The following is a 20330-nucleotide window of genomic DNA, read 5'->3' as shown; positions in this document are numbered from 1 at the left end:
TACGCAGCCATAGCGATGATCAGGTCCGGAGCGGACATCAGAAACCTTCCCTCCAAACACCTGGTCCCTCCTGCGTTTTTCCGGACACTCCCTGGAAACGGTCAGTTGCCACTCACAAACGGCCTCTTCCTGTCAATCTCCTTGCGAGTGCTTTCTTCACACCATCACGTCGCTCCCCGTCGCTGCGGACCGACACACGTGTGCATTGCGGTGCATGCGCATGCGCAGTTCAGACCCAATCGCCCGCTGTGAGAAAACGCACAGCAGTGATCGGGTCTGAATGACCCCCAATATCTCTCTAGATGTCCCATTTATGACATGGCATTCCTGATTTTGGAATCAGAAGTTGGGAATTCCCCATTTGGGGGCATGGATTGTGTGGATCGGTGGAGGGAGTTGTGTTCAGTTTGTGCCCTGGTGTTGCCCTGTGCAATGCTGGGAAGTACAATATAACATCAGTCTCCCACACTCACCTATATGAATAGATAACACGTTGCTCCTCTTTGTCAGTCTGCTGGTGGGAGATGTGACATCACAGCGATATCTCCCAGAATCCTCCTGCTTAGCTGACGTAACTCTGTATGTAACTGATGTATTGAAGTCCTGCACTTCCTTCTCATCTCTGTAGAAAGCAAAGTGTAGTCCTGTAGTAGCTGTGACCGGGGAACGTGTTGTGTCACAGGTCAGAGTCATCTCATCGCCCTCTGTCACTGATGATGGACCACTTCTTATTGTTGGAGCGCTAAACGTGGCTGAAAGAGATGATGATACTAAGTACCGGTACGGTGTGACATGTGGGTCATTTACAGCCAGCAAGTGCTACACATAGATGCAGATACCATGTTGTACTATAGTGCTTGGGTGTGTGCTGCGCACATATATATATGTAACCTGCACAGTGTATAATGTCCCCATCATGCAGCCAGTGTGAGACTGGTGTACAGCTTCTCTGTGACACCCCCCCCCCCCTCCCCCCACCCCCGTTATAAAGAACACCCACATGTTTTTTTGTTTTCCTCAATATTGTCCCAAAGTTGAAGGAGGAGATCAGGGTCACAATGAATGCCGGCCACCATTCCACACAGTAATGGAAACTGTTTGGTGTATTAAATGTTGGAGGCAAAATCACAGATATTTCTCCCCATCATTGACTACTTGTGGAAAGGATTTCTCCTCAGACAGATGTGATGGACAGATGTCAGCTCCCCATACAGGATATACAGTGTATTGCAGCACCTTCTGTCAGGTATATGGATTGTGTCACTTCCAGTAACCCTATATCTCACAGTAGAATATTGTTTCTTATAATACACATGTATAGCGCTGCTGATTCTCTCACACACCTAACACATTGATAGAGCATTATTAATGATTAAACCACAGTGTAACCTCAAATGTAAGAGGATGACCAAACTGAATGGGCAGAAATCTCAGTGACCAGGTCATATATCTCATAGCTAACCATATGGATATACACTATATCTCTCCAGATGTTCCATTTTTTTACATGACGGCCCTGATTTTAGACACAAAAGTTGGGAATGTGTGGCTCGTGGTGGTGTTGGTTATCCGTTTGTGCCCTGATGTTGCCCTGTGCAATGCTGGGAAGTACTGTACACAGACATATGATATCAGTATCCTGCACTCACCGATATCAATAGATAACACGTTGCTCATCTTTGTCACTTTGCTGGTGGGTGATGTGACATCACAGTGATATCTCCCAGAATCCTCCTGCTTGGCTGACGTAACTCTGTATGTAGCTGATGTACTGAATTCCTGCACATTCTTCTCATCTCTGTAGAAAGCAAAGTGTAGTCCTGTAGTAGCTGTGACCGGGGAACGTGTTGTGTCACAGGTCAGAGTCATCTCATCGCCCTCTGTCACTGGTGATGGACTAGCTCTTATGGTCGGAGCACTAAACGTGGCTGGAAGAGATAATACCAAGTACTGGGTACATAGGCGTGCGCAGCACATTTTATTAGGGGGTGCACCGTCGGAGTGGTCTGTCTAGCACCACCTTTTGGGTATGTCACGCACCATCTATTGATGGTCAGCACAATATAAATATCCACCTTTGTACCAATATAATATAATATATAATATAATATAATGCAGATACATTGTCAGATGTTGTGGTGTGCACCAAACAAACACCCCTGATGGCACTCACTGCAATTACACTGCTCCTCCTCAGCCTGGTCTGGCCCCCTCTCTCTTTCCCCTGCAAGCTGCAGCAGCTTACTTACAAGTCAGCCACTCACTGACACTGACAGTCGCAGACTAGTACTGCTGCTGCTGGAAAAATGAGTGACGTATCAATGCTGCTGCCGACCGCCTGCCAGTATTGAATTTGTCTTCCTAAGAGGAACGCTGGCTGCATGCTGCTCCTCATCAGTGGCTGGCGTTGGCATAGCATAGAAGGAGAGAGGTGTGTATGTGGCGGGTGTGATGGGTGGGCGTGTGAGCAGCATGATGTCATCACGTCACATCACGCTGTTTTTATACATGGAGGTGGAGCCGGGAGTTTGAAAGCCGGTGGCAGTGGCACCCTTGATGAACCCAGGCGGCCAGTCAGTAATGCAGTCCTGACAGGGTGCAGCGCAGAGGGGACAGTAATCAGCCTGCTCGGTGATCACTGCATCAGGCATGCGAGATCGTGGTGCCAGACATTAGGGGGTGCCTGTGCGCACCAGGCACCCCCCCTGCGCACACCTATGACTGGGTACTGTGACATGCACCATACACAGCCAGCAAGTGCTACACAAAGACTCAGACCTCATGTTGCGCTATTGTCAGTGGGTGTGTGTGTACACACATATCTATATTAGGGGTGTGCGCTGACCCCCGTGTTTTGGTTTTTGCTCTGTATCTCCTTTGTGTTTTGCCAAAACCACCCTTACGTGTTTTGGATCTTTTTAGATCATAAAAACAACTAAAATCACAGAATTTTGGGTTATTTTTGTTCCTACAGCATTAATAACCTCAATAACATTCATTTCCACTCATTTCCATTCCACCTCACAGCTCACAATATTGCTTTCATCCAGTTTAGACCAAAAGGTTGCATCGAGGTAGCTGGATGACTAAGCTAAGCGACAGAAGTGGGCGGCACCTCAACTTCCAACACGGCACATCTAGGAAACAGAATGGCACTGCAGTGGCAGACACCCTGTACACAATTTAATAAACTACACAAATGTTTGTCGATACAGTCAGCAATGCTCCAAAATAGCTCATAATGCAAAGAAAAGAGGTGCAAGATGGAATTGTCCTTGGGCTCTCACACCCACCCTTATGTTGTATATTAATCAGGACATGCACAGTTTAGCAAACCAATCATTTCAGCAACAGAGACTGTCACTGGTGGTTGGCATGATTGATTTGTATGAACCACCACTAAACAAGCAGCTTGTTTAGTGGTGGTTCATACAAATCAATCATGCCAACCACTAGTGACAGTGACAATGGGCAGCAGACATTACAATGGGCAGTGACAATGGGCAGCAGACATTGCTAGCATTGATCTCTATGTACTCAAACTGGCTCTACATAGGCAAGATGTCATCATCGTCATCAGATTCCTCACCCCATCAGTGTGTACATCATCTTCTTCACACAATATTAGTTCACCCCCACTGGAATCCACCCTTACAGGTGCCTCTGTATTTTTTGGAGGTGTACAAGTCAGAAATAATAATATTACATTGCAGTTCACTTCACCTACAGATCCACACAATATGTATACAAGTCAGAAATAACAACATTACACTGCGATTCACTTCCACCTACAGTTCTACACAATATGTGTATGAGTCAGAAATAACAATATTGCACTGCGGTTCACTTCCACCTACAGTTCCACACAATATATGTATGAGTCAGAAATAACAATATTACACTGCGGTTCACTTCCACCTACAGTTCCACACAATAAGTGTATGAGTCAGAAATCACAATATTGCACTGCGGTTTACTTCCACCTACAGTTCCACACAATATGTGTATGAGTCAGAAATAAAAATATTGCACTGCGGTTTACTTACACCTACAGTTCCACGCAATATGTGTATGAGTCAGAAATAAAAATATTGCACTGCGTTTCACTTCCACCTACAGTTCCACACAATATGTGTATGAGAAAGAATATTATACTGTGGCCTGACTGGCAGTGTCCTAGAACTTATGAAAACTGAAAAACAATTGTATAGTACACTGAGGTACAGCACAACAACAAAAATTTGCAATTATATTTTTAGCTTTTATTATTTTAATTTTACACTGGGGCAGAGCCCTTGGATGGATGGACAGAGTACAGCTGGATGGATGGACAGAGTAACCCTGGAGGACACAGCAACCCCTTTATGGATGGACAGAGCACCCCTGGAGGACACAGCACAAGCACGTCTTCACTTACACAACTCCACCGCTGGAGTGAAATGCTGCAAATCACCAGGGGAGACCTTTTGCAGAATCCAAAACTTGTGAGAACCTGACTGTGAGAGGATGACATTTTGCCTCATTTTGGGATCCGAGTCAGGTGGGAAAACCCGAGCCGGACTCAGATCCTGGTTTAGATTGTGAAGTTCGGGCAGTTCGGTTCTTGGAGATCCGGACCCAGTCATCCCTAGTTTAGATGTAACCTGCAGAGTGTATAATATCCCCATCATGCAGTCACAGTGAGATTGGTGTACAGCCACTGTGACCCCCCCCCCCCCCCTTCCCCACCCCCAGTGTATAGACCACCCCCCCTGTTTTATTTTGTTTTTGTGTAAAAAAAAAAAAAACAATTTACCACTATAGAAATTATTTCTCCTCAGACAGATATGATGGACAGATGTCATCTCTCCATATTGGACATATAGTGTAATGCAGCATCTTCTGTCAGGTATAAGGAAATTCCTATCAGGCCTGAGGGTTTGAGTAGGCTTGGATTGGCATGAGAGGCTGGAGCAGAAGCAGCTGTAGTATGGAGGAAGCGTAGAGGCTTAATCCAACTCCTCCTCATGGAATGATGTGCACACTTTAGGAGGTTCACTGGTGCTCTAGCAGTGGCTGGCCTGAAGGCGTGCAAGAGTAAGAAGTCAAATTTATTAAAAGTCTTTAGAATTGAACTCCTGGCTGGATGTAGGCAGCAGTGACTAGATACAGGAAAAAGTTTAAAATGCTGGCACTGGACTAGAGTGATGACAACTGGACTGAAAGTTGGTTAGTGAACGGACTGGTTTCGGAGAGGAGACTTGACTAGAACTAGGTAGTGACCGGACTGGAACAGGGTTGGTAGCTGGACTGGAGCCAAATAGTAACCTGGTTGGCTGAACCGGATTGAAGACTGTGAAACAAAGAATACTCGGTGAAGCGCTACCAGGTTGGAACCGGATTGGAGACTGGAGTGGAACCAGACAGTGACCGGGCTGGAAGCAGAGTAAAGGCTGGACTGGAACAGGATATTAACCAGGCTGGCACCAGAGAGGAGATTCGACTGGAACTCGATAATAACCGGACTGAAACCAGAGTGGAGGCTGGACAGGAATCAGATAGTAACCGGACTGGAACGGGATTGGTAGCACTGACACCTTAGTATCAGGGAGCTCAGCACAGAGCTGCATACACTGAACGTGTACTGATGATTTGGGAGTGGCCATGCTGCTCTCTTTATAGGTATCGGTCACTTGTGATAGGCTGTTGTGATCAGTGACTGAGAACAGCAATCAAAATGTCTGAGATCCATCAGGTGACTTCCTCCAACATGGCTGCACCCATGTTGGAGGCAGTTTTGGGTGTTGGCGGGAACTTTGGCTTGGAGGAAGTCAGAGCCGGCCCTAACCAATATGATGCCCTAGGCAAGATTTTGGCTGATGCCCCCTAGCACCACCGCTGGTTCCGCCTCTGACCTTGTACCCCCTATATTTTAAATAGGAACAGTTCGCACATTTGGCGCACAGCCCAAAAAAGGGTGTGTTTTTGCTGGCAAAGGGCATGGCCACACAATAACCCCAATTACGCCACACAGTACTGCAACTTTATTCACATATGATCATGCGATAGTGTTCATAATTCATATTACATCCCACAGTAGTATCACTTTACCTTATAAACGTTACTCCTCACAGTAGAGCCCCTTATTCACATTACATCACACTGAATTGCTCCTTATTCACATTACACCACACCCTATTGCTCTTTATTCACATTAGACAACACAGTAGTGCCCTTTCTATACGCAACGCCACATAGTAGAGCACCTTATACACAATGCCACACATTAGTATTGCATTTACACACATTCCACACAGTAATGCCCCTTACACATGAGACACCTTATTAATGTCCTTATAAACATAATGCGCCTTACACATTATGACAACCTTTATTAATGCCCTTTTACACATAATGTCCCTTACACATATGCCAAACCATTATTAATGCCCTTATACACATAATGACACACATAGTGCCCCCTACACATTTGCTGCACATTATTAGTGCCCCTGTACACATAATGACACACATACAGTAGTACCCTGTTACACATATGCCGCACATTATTAATGCCCTTATACACATAATGACACACATAGTGCCCCGTACACATATGTTGCACATTATTAATACATTTTACATGACACACATAATGCTCCTTACACATATTCTGAACACTACTGCACAACCAACCCACTCACATGCACACAGCACTCACATTGCCACTAGCACTGTGACCTCTGCCTCTGCTTGGATACAGATGTGTCCTCATAAATCTTGCCTCAATGCTAACGTCGGGCACACCTTTTTTTATGAAAATGCATCTTATTTGCTTTGCTATGTGGCTAGGATGCACAAGCAGCTTCTGCTGATTAAAATGATATGTGGCACGCATATATACTGTGTGAGACTGTGGCTGTATCTGCATATGAAATGCTACACACAGAATATAGGCATGCTGCATATCATTTTAATCAACAGAAGCTGCTGATGCCCCTGGGCATAGCAAATGCCCTAGGCAATTGCCTGGTTTGCCTATGCCTGTGGCCGGCTCTGGAGGAAGTAGACCTAAACTCTGGAGTAATGAAGGAGAAGCATAAAGCTGCAGAGAGCAAAGCCTGGAGACAGCATGAAACTGAGGGAAGTGCTGGGCAACAGCAGTGTGGACAGACTTCAGCGCCCGCTGGGAGCGGTGCTCGCATACAGATCTCAGCGCTACCCGCTAGCAGTGTAATGGCATGGTGAGAGCGGACTGCAGCGCCAGCCTGGAGAGGCACCGCAAAGTTAAATAAGAAGTTCTATAACTCTGGCTCGTGACAATTCAGCAAAGACTGGTGTCACTTCAAGTCAGTAGGATATGAATAATTTCTTACAATACACACAGAGCCAACGCTACCCACTCAAAAGGATGCAGAGAAGGGAGAGGGTTCTCCCTGTTCTGCAACCCTACTGATGTCCCCTGGTGCTGCCAGCTGCCAATGCGCCTGTCATACTGTATGACAGGCAGCACCGGCAGCTTGAAGCATTCTCCCGCCCCCCCTGAATTTGACCAGAAAAAGGGTGGAGCTACACAGGACTGGAGGGGCGGAACTACACTAGACCAGGGCTGCTGTATGCCAGACAGAGAGGATGAGCTACTACAGATCAGGCCAGCCAGACTTTGTTGGGTAAGTGGAGGGATGCGGAGCGAGCAAGAAAAAGTGTTAATGTGTTTGTGTATAGGCATTAAGGGGGTCATTCAGACCTGGCCGCTATTGCGGCCCGCATCGCAGTTTGCCAAAATTGTAAAACTGCGCATGTGCTGAATTGCGGCTGCCCGGGCATGCACATTGCAGTTGCCTCCCTGCTGGATATTACCACAATTTGATTAACAGCGGCGGGTGTTTTCGGGGCAGCGACGTGGAGTGAGGCGAACAGGCATAGGCAGGGATCATTTTCGGGGGAAGCTGCATGTGATGTCCCTCTGATAAAAAAAGATGGTCGCTGACTGTCTGGCAGCGCAGCTCCCAGGGGTCAACACTAGATCTGATGCATTCGCAATTAGATTGTGGACGCAATGGGAGGTGGCCTTACACTGCTGGGTGGCCTTGTCCTGTACTGGGCGGCCCTCAGCATGTGCAGAGATGAACACAGATCCACCTGCAAATGCAGCAATCTGCATTCATCTCTGAATAACCCTCTATGTGTATTAGTGGCACTTCTGTGGGCATTATGTATAAGGAGCGCTAATACTGTGGCCATTATGTATGAGGGGCACAACTACTATGGGTATTATGTATAAGCGGCACTACTACTTAGGGCATCATGTGTACAGCAGCACTACTACTGTCGATATTATGTATAAGGGGCGCTACTACTATGGGCATTATGTATAAGCATCACTACTACTGGGACCATTATGTGTATAAGCGGCACTACTACTGTGGGCATTATGGGTATAAGTGGCACGTCTACAGTGGGCATTATGTGTAAAAGCAGCACTACTACTGTGGGCATTATGTGCATAAGTGGTACTACTACTGGAGGCATTGTGTGTATAAGGGGCACTACTACTATGGGAATTATGTGTATAAGGGGTGCTATTACTGAGGGCATTATGTGTATAAGTGGCACTACTACTGGGGCATTATGTGTATAAGGGGCACTACTACTGTGGCATCATGTGCATAAGTGGCGCTACTACTGGAGGCATGTGTATAAGGGGCGCAAATACTGTGGGCATTATGTATAAGTGGCACTACTACTGTGGCCATTATTTGAATAAGTGGCACCTCTGTGGGCATTATGCATAAGGGGCACTACTACTGGGGCATTATGTGTATAAGGGGGGCACTACTACTGGGGCATTATGTGCATAAGGGGCACTACTACTTTAGGCATTATGGCCCTCATTCCGAGTTGATCGCTCGCTAGCTGCTTTTAGCAGCAGTGCAAACGCTAAGCCGCCGCCCTCTGGGAGTGTATCTGATCTTAGCAGAAGTGCAAACGAAAGATTAGCAGAATTGCTAGGAAAACATGTCATGCCGTTTTTGAGTAGCTCCAGACCTACTCCTCAGGGGCGGAACTACTGGCAGTGCAGCCAGTGCATTGCACTGGGGCACTGCCGCACTCAAAGGGCCCACAGTCGCCGGCATTACAATGAGTCACAATGACTCATTGCATCATGCCGCGGCCGCCGCACACCAGGCACCAGCAACGCTCCCGTCGTGTCTGCGTCCCGCCGCCCGCCCATGTCATTAATAGATCAGGGCAGCACCAGACACGCTGCCGTGGCTGCCTCCCGCCGCCTGTGTAACACACTCAGCGCCTGCGGCAGCCCGGCTGAAGGGGAAGGAGGGGTCCCGGCCGAAGAGGGAGGAGGGTCCGTCCCTCCCTCATACAAGCTTACTGGTCGGTTAGGTCTCACTGGCTGCTGCTGCTGTAAGGAGGGAACGCTCTCTCCAGCGCCTCCTCCTCCACACGTCCTCCTATAATAAAATGCTGCTGCAAGATGTCAATCAGGAAAGCGAGGAGGGGCAGCTAACTCAGCTCCTCCCCCTTCCTGTTTATATTCCGCCCCTCCCTCGGCTTTCTCTCTCTCTCTCGTGTGTTTGGGTGCCGTGGATCTGACAAGCATCACGCCAACATCTCGTGGCCGTCCCCGGCGCCCACTGTCATAATGGAAGGGAGCGAGAGGAGCTGGAGCTGCTGGTCATTCCCTATGTGCAGCAACAGCCCCTAGTAGGAATTAGTTATTTTGAAATGTCTTTAATTGTGTTGCATATGTATAAACACAATTTTATATATATATATATATATATATATATATATATATAATGTATTTATTTTATTTATTTATTTTTATATTGAGTTTGCATCTCTTGCCTTGTAAAAATGGGACTGCCGTAATGTGTAAAAGTGGGGACGCTGTCTGCCGTAATGAAAAGGGGACGTTGTCTGCCATAATGTGTAAAAGGTTGACGCTGTCTGCCGTAATGTGTAAAAAGGGGACGCTGTCTGCCGTAATGAAAAGGGGACGCTGTCTGCCATAATGTGTAAAAGGTTGACACTGTCTGCCGTAATGTGTAAAAATGGGGACGCTGTCTGCCGTAATGTGTAAAAAAGGGGATGCTGTCTGCCGTAATGTGTAAAAAGGGGAATCTGTCTGCCGTAGGGTGTAAAAGGGTCTCTACCTGGTGTAGTGGTGCTACTGTGCAGCGTCATTTTAATAATGGAAACTACTGTGCACCGTTATATGAATTGGTATTATTTTGTGGCCACACCCCTTCCCCACGAAGCCACGCCCCTATTTTTTGCGCGCGCCTTTGGCGCGCACTGCCCCTGTTTTGCATGGAGTAGGGGAGGGCTCCGATACTGTTTTTTGCACACAGTGTTAAAATGTCTAGTTACAGCACTGTTGCTAGGCATCCATTTCTCTGGCCCTGAGCAGGTCCCCCTCACCAGATCATCTCCAGGGGTGAGGGGGTGGACTTGGATGGGATGAGGGGGGTAGGGGGGCCCAAAGGATTTTGTCGCACATGGGCCCACCGCTCGCTAGTTCCGGGGTCAGGGGTGACTAAGGGCCTCAAATTGGGTTCCATTAAGGTCCAGATTTCGGCTCTATCGATTTTCTTCCAGAGAGAACTGGCTTCACTACCTGAAGTTCAGACTTTTGTTAAGGGAGTGCTGCATATTCAGCCCCCTTTTGTGCCTCCAGTGGCACCTTGGGATCTCAACGTGGTGTTGGATTTCCTAAAGTCACATTGATTTGAGCCACTTAAAACCGTGGAACTGAAATATCTCACGTGGAAAGTGGTCATGTTGTTGGCCTTGGCTTCGGCCAGGCGTGTGTCAGAATTGGCGGCTTTGTCATGTAAAAGCCCTTATCTGATTTTCCATATGGATAGGGCAGAATTGAGGACTCGTCCCCAGTTTCTCCCTAAGGTGGTATCAGCCTTTCATCTGAACCAACCTATCGTGGTGCCTGCGGCTACAAAAGACTTGGAGGCTTCCAAGTTGTTGGACGTAGTCAGGGCCGTGAAAATTTATGTTTCCAGGACAGCTGGAGTCAGAAAGACTGACTCGCTATTTATCCTGTATGCGCCCAACAAGTTGGGTGCACCTGCTTCAAAGCAGACTATTGCTCGCTGGATCTGTAGTACGATTCAGCTTGCACATTCTGCGGCTAGACTGCCGCATCCTAAATCAGTGAAAGCCCATTCCACGAGGAAGGTGGGCTCTTCTTGGGCGGCTGCCCGAGGGGTCTCGGCTCTACAACTTTGCCGAGCAGCTACTTGGTCGGGGTCAAACACATTTGCTAAATTCTACAAGTTTGACACCCTGGCTGAGGAGGACCTAGAGTTTGCCCATTCGGTGCTGCAGAGTCATCCGCACTCTCCCGCCTGTTTGGGAGCTTTGGTATAATCCCCATGGTCCTTACGGAGTCCCAGCATCCACTTAGGACGTCAGAGAAAATAAGAATTTACTCACCGGTAATTCTATTTCTCGTAGTCCGTAGTGGATGCTGGGCGCCCATCCCAAGTGCGGATTGTCTGCAATACTTGTATATAGTTATTGTTTAACTAAAGGGTTATTGTTGAGCCATCTCTTGAGAAGCTCAGTTATTGTCATACTGTTAACTGGGTATTGTATCACGAGTTATACGGTGTCATTGGCGTGGCTGGTATGAGTCTTACCCGGGATTCAAAATCCTTCCTTATTGTGTCAGCTCTTCCGGGCACAGTATCCTAACTGAAGTCTGGAGGAGGGTCATAGAGGGAGGAGCCAGTGCACACCAGTTAGACCAAAAGCTTTCTTTTAGTTGTGCCCAGTCTCCTGCGGAGCCGCTATTCCCCATGGTCCTTACGGAGTCCCAGCATCCACTACGGACTACGAGAAATAGAATTACCGGTGAGTAAATTCTTATTTTTTACAGGAACCACCTATTGGATTCTACATGGACAAGTGGACGTGACCGGCGTGGGATGTAGTTAAGTATGTGTGAGTGTGTAAGCGTGTTTTAATAAATTTTTACTTTCACGGTGTGTGTGTTGTGTTTTTATTTGGGTATTTTTTGTTGTTGTAGAACTACAGGTACCAGCAGGCCCGTTATTTCCCCGCTTGCTGGGCCTTGTAGTTCCACAACAAAAAACAATATTTTTTTAATGCACACTTATGGCTATCAGCCCGGCACCCACCGCCCAGGGGTGCTGGGGACAGCCTCGGGCTTCACCCCTGGCCCTTGGGTGCCTGGAGGGGGGGACCCCTTGATTTAAGGGGTCCCCACTCCTCCAGGGAACCCCAGCCAGGGTTGACTAGTTGGGGGAAGTAATGCCACTGCCGCAGGGACCTACATAAATGTGTCCCCCGGCTGTGGCATTATGTACCTGGCTAGTGGAGCATGGTGCTGGTTTTAAAAATACGGGGGACCCCTACATCTTTTGTCCCCCGTATTTTTGGAACCAGGACTGGTCTAAGAGCCCGGTGCTGGTTGTCTAAATATGGGGAACCCCTGTCCAATTTTTTCCCAGTATTTAAACAACCAGGACCGGCTCAAAGAGCCCGGGGCTGGTTATACTTAGGAAGGGGGACCTCACACATTTTTTTTTTTAACCCATTCAGACCCTTCTCCATTAAGTTAATGGAAGCCCTGGACAACAAAATTGCATTCATGTCCTCCTCCCACTCCCTTCCCAGTCCCAAACACTAATTTTTATTTTTTTTTCTATAAAAATGTACAATATATCACAGGTATGATGAGCAGGCAGGCGGCGGGCATTGGCGGCATCGGATTGAGTTGCAAATTAGTGGCGGAGGGCTGGGTCAGTTGATGATGGGCAAGTTTGTAAGCCATTGGCGGTGGCAGCAGGCATCGGCTCAGAGGCAGTAGCGGGCATTGGCTCGGCGGCGGTAGGGGTCATCGGCAGGATTCGCCGGACATTATGGCTGTAGTGCCTCACCAGCCTCTGACCTCACCGCACGCCACTGCTAAGTACTCCGCATGATGGTGGACAGCTCGGCCTGGAGGAAGGTCAGGTGGGGGCAAGACTCCGGCAGTTCAGCCACGTCTGGGTGTCGTCGGGTCTGGATCCCTGGGTACTGGATATAGTGTCCAGGGGGTACAGACTGGAGTTTCAAGATCCCCTGCCTCACCGCTTCTTCAAGTCAGGCTTGCCAGCCCTGTTGGCAGACAGGACAATTCTTCTGGAGGCCATCAGGAGATTGGTGGTGTCAGAGGTAATTGTTCCGGTCCCACTTCAGCAGTGGAACAAGGGTTATTATTCAAACGATGGTTCGGTACGGCCTATTCTAAACTTTAAGTCTTTGAATCCTTATCTCAGGGAGTTCAAATTCAAGATGGAATCTCTGAGAGCTGTCATCTCAGGACTGACGGAGGGGGAGTTCCTGGTGTCTCTGGACATCAAGGATACTTACCTCCACATTCCCATTTGGGCGCCGCATCAAGCATATCTCCGGTTTGGTCTGATGGACGATCACTATCAGTTACAGGCGCTGCCGTTTGGCCTCTCCACAGCACCAAGGATCTTCACCAAGGTGATGGCGGAGATGATGGTTCTCCTCCGCAAACAGGGGGTAAACATAATTCCATATCTGGATGATCTCCTGATCAAGGCGTTGTCCAGGAAAAGGTTGTTGTGGTCCATTGCGCTCACGACACAACTGCTCAGGAGGCAAGGTTGGATCCTAAACCTTCCAAAATCTCATCTGGAACCGACAAGGTGGCTGACTTTCCTGGGAATGATCCTCGACACGGAAGTGCAGAGGGTATTTCTCCCGGTGGAGAAAGCGTTGGTGATTCAAGCAATGGTACGGGATGTCCTAAGGCTTACCTGGGTATCGGCTCATCAATGCATACGCCTTCTGGGAAAGATGGTTGCCGCCTACGAGGCTCTGTAGTATGGCAGGTTTCATGCTCGACCTTTTCAGCTGGACCTATTGGACCAGTGGTCGGGCTCTCACCTACACATGCACCAGATGATACGCTTGTCTCCGAAAGCCAGGATTTCACTCCTCTGGTGGCTACAACTTCCTCACCTTCTGGAAGGCTGAAGGTTCGGAATTCAGGACTGGATCCTTTTAACCACAGATGCAAGTCTAAGAGGTTGGGGAGCAGTCGCTCTAGGGGAAACCTTCCAAGGAAGGTGGTCGAATCAAGAATCTCTTCTCCCAATAAACATCCTGGAGCTAAGGGCCGTGTACAGCGCCCTTCTGCAAGCAGCACACCTTCTACAGGATCGGGCTGTTCAGGTGCAGTCGGACAACGTGACCACAGTGGCCTACATAAACCGACAGAATCCTCCTCTGGGCAGAAAGGCACGCTGTAGTGATGCCGGCAATCTACATTCTGGGAGTAGACAACTGGGAAGCAGACTTCCTCAGCAGACACGATCTCCATCCAGGGGAGTGGGGCCTCCATCCGGAGGTGTTCGAGGAGGTAACCGGTTGGTGGGGGGTTCCTTACATAGACATGATGGCCTCCCGCCTCAACAAGAAGCTGGTGGACGCACTGGTAACACCGTGGGTGTTCACGTCAATGTATGTGTTCCCTCCACTTCCTCCGATTCCAAAGGTCCTTCAGCTGGTAAGATGAACAAAGGCTCTGGCAAACCTCATTGCTCCGGACTGGCCAAGGAGGGCTTGGTATGCGGATATACTGGATCTTCTGCTGGAAGATCCAAGGCCCTTACCTCTTCGGGAGGATCTGCTGCTTAATAGTTGGACTATTAAGACTTACCACGGCTACGTTTGACGGCATGGCGGTTGAACGCCAGATCTTAGCTCGGAAAGGTATTCCGAGTGAGGTCATTCCTACCCTGATTCAGGCTAGGAAGGGGATGATGTCTAAACATTACCACCGTATTTGGAAGAAATATGTTTCTTGGTGTGAAGCCAGGAAGTTTCCTGCAGTGGAGTTTCAACTTGGACGTTTTCTCCTTTTCCTGCAAGCAGGAGTGGATATGGGCCTGAGATTGGGATCCATCAAGCTCCAAATCTCTGCTCTGTCCATCTTCTTTCAAAAACAATTGGCTGTTCTCCCTGAGGTTCAGACCTTTTTGAAAGGGGTTCTACACATCCAGCCTCCCTTTGTGGCGCTAACGGCACCCTGGGATCTAGATGTGGTGTTGCAGTTCCTACAATCTGCTTGGTTTGAGCCTCTACTAGAGGCTGACATCAAGTTTCTCACGTGGAAGGCGGTCACTCTGTTGACCTTGGCTTCTGCCCAACGCGTGTTGGAATTGGGGGCTTTATCTTGCAAAAGTCCTTATCTGATCTTCCATGAAGACAGGGCGGAACTTGGGACTTGTCCATAGTTCCTGCCTAAGGTTGGTATCGGCGTTCCATATCAACCAACCTATTTTGGTGCCAGTGGCTACTGACTCCTCAATTGCATCAAAGGCCTTGGATGTTGTACGGGCTTTGAAGATCTATGTGAAGAGGACTGCTCGTCATAGGAAACCTGACTCTCTATTTGTCCTCTACGATCCCAAGAAAATTGGGTGTCCTGCTTCGCGCTGGATCAGGTTCACTATCCAGCATGCGTATTCTACGGCAGGATTGCCGTGTCTGAAATCGGTTAAGGCCCACTCTACTCGTAAAGTGGGTTCTTCCTGGGCGGCTGCCCGGGGTGTCTCGGCCTTACAGCTGTGGTGAGCTGCTACTTGGTCTGGTTCGAACACGTTTGCCAAGTTTTACAAGTTTGATACTCTGGCCTCTGATGACCTCAAGTTTGGTCAGGCAGTATTGCAGGAGCATCCGCGCTCTCCCTCCCGTACTGGGAGCTTTGGTACATCCCCATGCATCCTCTAGAACGTAAGATAAAATAGGATTTTAATTACCTGCTGGTAAATCCTTTTCTCGTAGTCCGTAGAGGATGCTGGGCGCCCGCCCAGCGCTTCGTTTTCCTGCATTAGTTTTATGGTTCAGTATTACCTGGTTCCTAGGTAAGTTCTGCATTTGTATGTTTCAGCTGTTGCTGAGTTGTTCCGGCATGTTGGCCGTATTCGCATGTTTGTGTGAGCTGGTATGAATCTCGCCACTATCTGTGTAAATCCTTCTCTCGAAGTATGTCTTCTCCTCGGGCGCAGTTTCTATGATGAGTCTGGTAGGAGGGGCATAGAGGGAGGAGCCAGCCCACACTCTTAAACTCTTAAAGTGCCAATGGCTCCTGGTGGTACTAATATGGACCCCAGCATCCTGTACGGACTACAAGAAAAGGATTTACCGGCAGGTAATCAAAATCCTATTATCACACTGCAGGGTGGTGAGCTCTAAAATCTAAAATACATACAACTACGATATTTTCAGGTATAGTGTCCTTTTGATTACATATATATATATATATATATATATATATGTGTGTGTGTATACATATATATATATATATATATATATGAATATGGATAGGTAGGGGTTCTGGCGACCAACTGGTGTTTATATAAAAAATATTTAGAGGACTAAAATGCAATTTATAAAGGACATGGTAAAAAAGCCTTTTTTGTAAAAAAGTTAAAACAATTTATATCATACAGGATATTCCAATGCGTTTCATCAGTCTGACTGCATCACCCCTTGATGAAGTCAGACTGACGAAACGCGTTGGAATATCCTGTATGACCCTCCATCTTAAGTTAAGCTATTTTTAATAGTTACAATTTCCTTTATTCCTTTTATGTCTTAAGTGTTTTATATACTTTTTTACATACCCAATTTTTTAGGTTATATACTGTTTTACCACATTTTATCATATATGTAGTTATATGTAAAAAAAACAGTTTCTGCTCAAAACTAGTGTTTTTATGTATTTTGCAAAATAAATTGTTTTAACTTTTTTACAAAAAAGGCTTTTTTACCATGTCCTTTATAAATTGCATTTTAGTCCTCTAAATATTTTTTATATAAACACCAGTTGGTCGCCAGAACCCCTACCTATCCATATTCATCCTAACACTATACAGCATCTTACCAATGCTGAAATTTTAGGGGATGGCTGACACCCTATTATTCATAAGGGAGTGTTTTTTACATATAAGTGTTTTTTAAAACTCTTTAGGTGATTTTTCCATCACAAGTAGCGCTATACTCCTATTACACATATATATATATATATATATATATATATATACATACACTATACCTGAAAATATTTCAGTAGTTGTCCTATATTTATATATATATTGTAAATTTATTTCTCGTAGTTAACCATTTGGACATACACAATATCTCCTTTTGTTATGTTAGAAATAGGGTGTGCCGTCCAATTCCCCCAGTTTCCTCCATATTTATGTGTTTATTGTACAACTGAAGTTAAGGCTCCTTTATTTTGGTATTGGCACCCCTTCCGTCTACCCTCCTACACTGCTGGCTACATATTAAAATGGGCTCTATGTTAAAGAAAAGCTTTATTAAATATATATAATGTGATTGTATTTGAGATGTTAGGGACCCATCTATTGAGATCACCTGGACGGGGTAGATGGACCCACATATTTGGCCAAATTTGTGCTAAGAACTTCACTGATACTCCATGTTAATTGGAAGAGTTTCTCAAAATTATTTTGACTATCAGTGATTGCAGGGGCATTTTAAGAGAGGAGACGTGTGCAGACTCCGGGTGGGCTCTCTGCTTCTCCATGGCGCCGTAGGCTCCAGCACTCTGCCAGAGTCTACTGCAAATGTGCAGGTCTCTGGAAACATGGCGCCCGCCATGGTCCGGAGACAAATTTCATACTGCGCATGCACGGTTGCAATTTCTGATGGGATTATTGCCGCTGCTGCAGTGCCCGTCGCTGAACTCCGCAAAGGCAAGTATTACAACAACATGGGTGCAGTGTTTGTGGTGTGGGCCCCCCTGGAGTGTGGATCGGTGGAGGGGGTTGTGTTAATTTTGTGCCCTGATGCTGCCCTATGCAATGAGTATACAGCCATATGATATCAGTCTCCCACACTCACCTATATGAATAGATAACACGTTGCTCCTCTTGGTCAGTCTGCTGGTGGGAGACCTCACAGCGCAGCGATATGTCCCAGAATCCTCATCCTTAGCAGACGTAACTCTGTATGTAGCTGATGTACTGAATTCCTGCACATTCTGCTCATCTCTGTAGAAAGCAAAGTGTAGTCCTGTAGTAGCTGTGACCGGGGAACGTGTTGTGTCACAGGTCAGAGTCATCTCATCGCCCTCTGTCACTGATGATGGACCAGTTCTTATACGTGGAGCACTAAACGTGGCTGAAACAGATGATAAGACCAAATACTGGGTACAGTGTGACATGTGGGTCCTTTACAGCCAGCGAGTGCTACAGAGAGATGCAGATACCATGTTGTACTATAGTGCTTGGGTGTTTGCTGTGCACAGGTATATATGTAACCTGCAGAATATATAATGTCCCCATCACAGTGTAGTGCAGCCACTGTGTGACCAGGGCCATAAGTAGGTGTGTGCAGCGTGTGCTCCGCACATAGCGTTGCAGGGCAGCACTTGTCAATTATGAATTATCTAATTACTTTCACTTGCAGCTTTCCCCCTTTCTGAAGCCTAGCATCTCCTGACCGCCCCTGTCTCTTACCCCCACCTCTTTTGTCGCTAATACCTACACAACATTCATGGACTTGAATTGATAACTGTTTGCTGTTCAGACGCACTGTCCTTTATTACATTTCAGGATGCTGATGTGCTCAGGATACACACCCATTGCCTATGACACTGCAGTTGGACCCTCTAGTCATTGAGCTATCTGCCCTTACATAGAAAGCTAGAGAATTCCAAGCTGGAGAGTTCTAACAATTTGAAGTTTACCTTGTACTGTGTAAAGAGGTGATCAGCATTACAACTGGGCAGATCTATGTAGTGTGCAGCTGCACAGGGATTATATGTGTGGCTGCACACTGCATGGATCTGTTTGATTATGGTGCTGGTTATTTTTTTACGGGGTACAGGTAGCTTCATATAGGTAGACATTGCAGTTTTTATGTGGGATCAAGTGGCTCGGTGGCTGGGTGTTTGGCTTGGATGCAGCCAAGGCCATCTGAACAGCAGTGTGGGCCCCTGGGCAAATCAATGCACTGGGACCCCTACCCATCCTCCAGCGGAAGGGGTGGGAGGTGCTATCAGCGGCAGATTTGATGTCCTGCAGGCGGTAGGAGGTGTTCAATCTTCTGTTCTATCTTCCGCTAAGCATGTAGGACCTGGAGCAGTAATTTCTGCTAATTACTCTTTTACTGCATGGATGGTGGGAGATGGGGTGGGAAGGAGAACACTAAACTGTAGAAGGGGGCATTGGACTGAATGAAGGGGCCTGGTACATGATTTCCAGGGTGGGAGAGGATGTTTAATACGCAGGGGAGGGGTGGATAGTGGAGTGGGCTTAATATTCATCATTTTCTGGTGGGAGGGCAGCATGCTTGACTGCAGATATCTCCAGTTCCTGGAAATAGATTTCTTAGCTTTCAATGGGATAAAAATACTAGAGTGTTCCACCTTTCAGGATGTACTGGGGACACCTCTCAGGAGGTACAGACAACACGAGATATCTGGCTGGGAAGAGGAATTAACATTCTCAGATGAGGATCAGTGCTTACCCATGGCCGATTTAAAAAATCTGGTAATCCTGAAAAAAGGGGACCCTCAGCTATCAGTTTAGGACCCTTAGTCCTGGGTGTGGCAGTATATTGAAATGTGTTATTTAACGAGGGGTATTTTGGCTGAATGGTGGCGAACCCTCAGGTTGAGTGCATGAATGTGGTATAAAGAGGATGTGTCTATATATATATATATATATATGTCCAGTATCAGCCAGCACTCACAACCTAAGAACAACTTGCTCCGGTGCCTGTTTGTAAAGCATAATACAGGTCCGGTAGTAACGGCACTCGGAGACCATAGAAGGTGAAAAAAATATAATTCAAGTCATTAACGTTTCGGGGCAGCAAGCCCCGTCCTCAGAATGAACATAGCAACATGCTATGTTCATTCTGAGGATGGGGTTTGCTGCCCCGAAACATTAATCTCCGAGTGCCGTTACTACTGGACCTATATATATATATATATATATATATATATATATATATATATATATATGTATGTAAATGAAGAGGCATCATAGCACGGGCTTTCTCTGGGATCAATTTTGTCATGTCCCTTCTCTGTGAGGCATGCGCTTATGTCCCTTTCAAAAAATGGAAGGGCACAGGTCTCCAAAAACTCTAGTAACGGCTCTGCATGCAGGTGTTGATAAGACCCAAGGTTGGGAATAGTAAGGGAGGAATTCAATTGGGCTTAAGGTTTTCTCCGCAAAAAAAACTCACGCCCAATTTTGGATTACCGTGGGTATGCGTGCTCCAGATACCCG

The 20330-nt window shown here is 47.0% G+C and overlaps 1 protein-coding gene across 1 annotated transcript in view; it reads right to left on the bottom strand.

Annotated features, from left to right (window-relative positions):
- LOC134980785 (hemicentin-1-like) overlaps positions 1–20330 on the bottom strand; it is a 102533-nt gene that overhangs the window by 27441 nt on the left and 54762 nt on the right. Inside the window, exons 6-8 of the mRNA XM_063947752.1 lie at positions 17932–18210; positions 1650–1928; positions 474–752 (exon numbers count right to left, since the gene is read on the bottom strand). Of these exons, the coding sequence (XP_063803822.1) occupies positions 474–752; positions 1650–1928; positions 17932–18210 (837 nt within the window). The remainder of the gene's footprint in view (positions 1–473; positions 753–1649; positions 1929–17931; positions 18211–20330) is intronic.

This window comes from Pseudophryne corroboree, chromosome 12 (genome assembly GCF_028390025.1).
Source record: "Pseudophryne corroboree isolate aPseCor3 chromosome 12, aPseCor3.hap2, whole genome shotgun sequence".
Lineage (NCBI taxonomy): Eukaryota > Metazoa > Chordata > Amphibia > Anura > Myobatrachidae > Pseudophryne > Pseudophryne corroboree.
The sequence above is the reverse complement of the archived record's forward strand: the minus strand, read 5'-3'. Positions and strand labels throughout refer to the sequence as shown.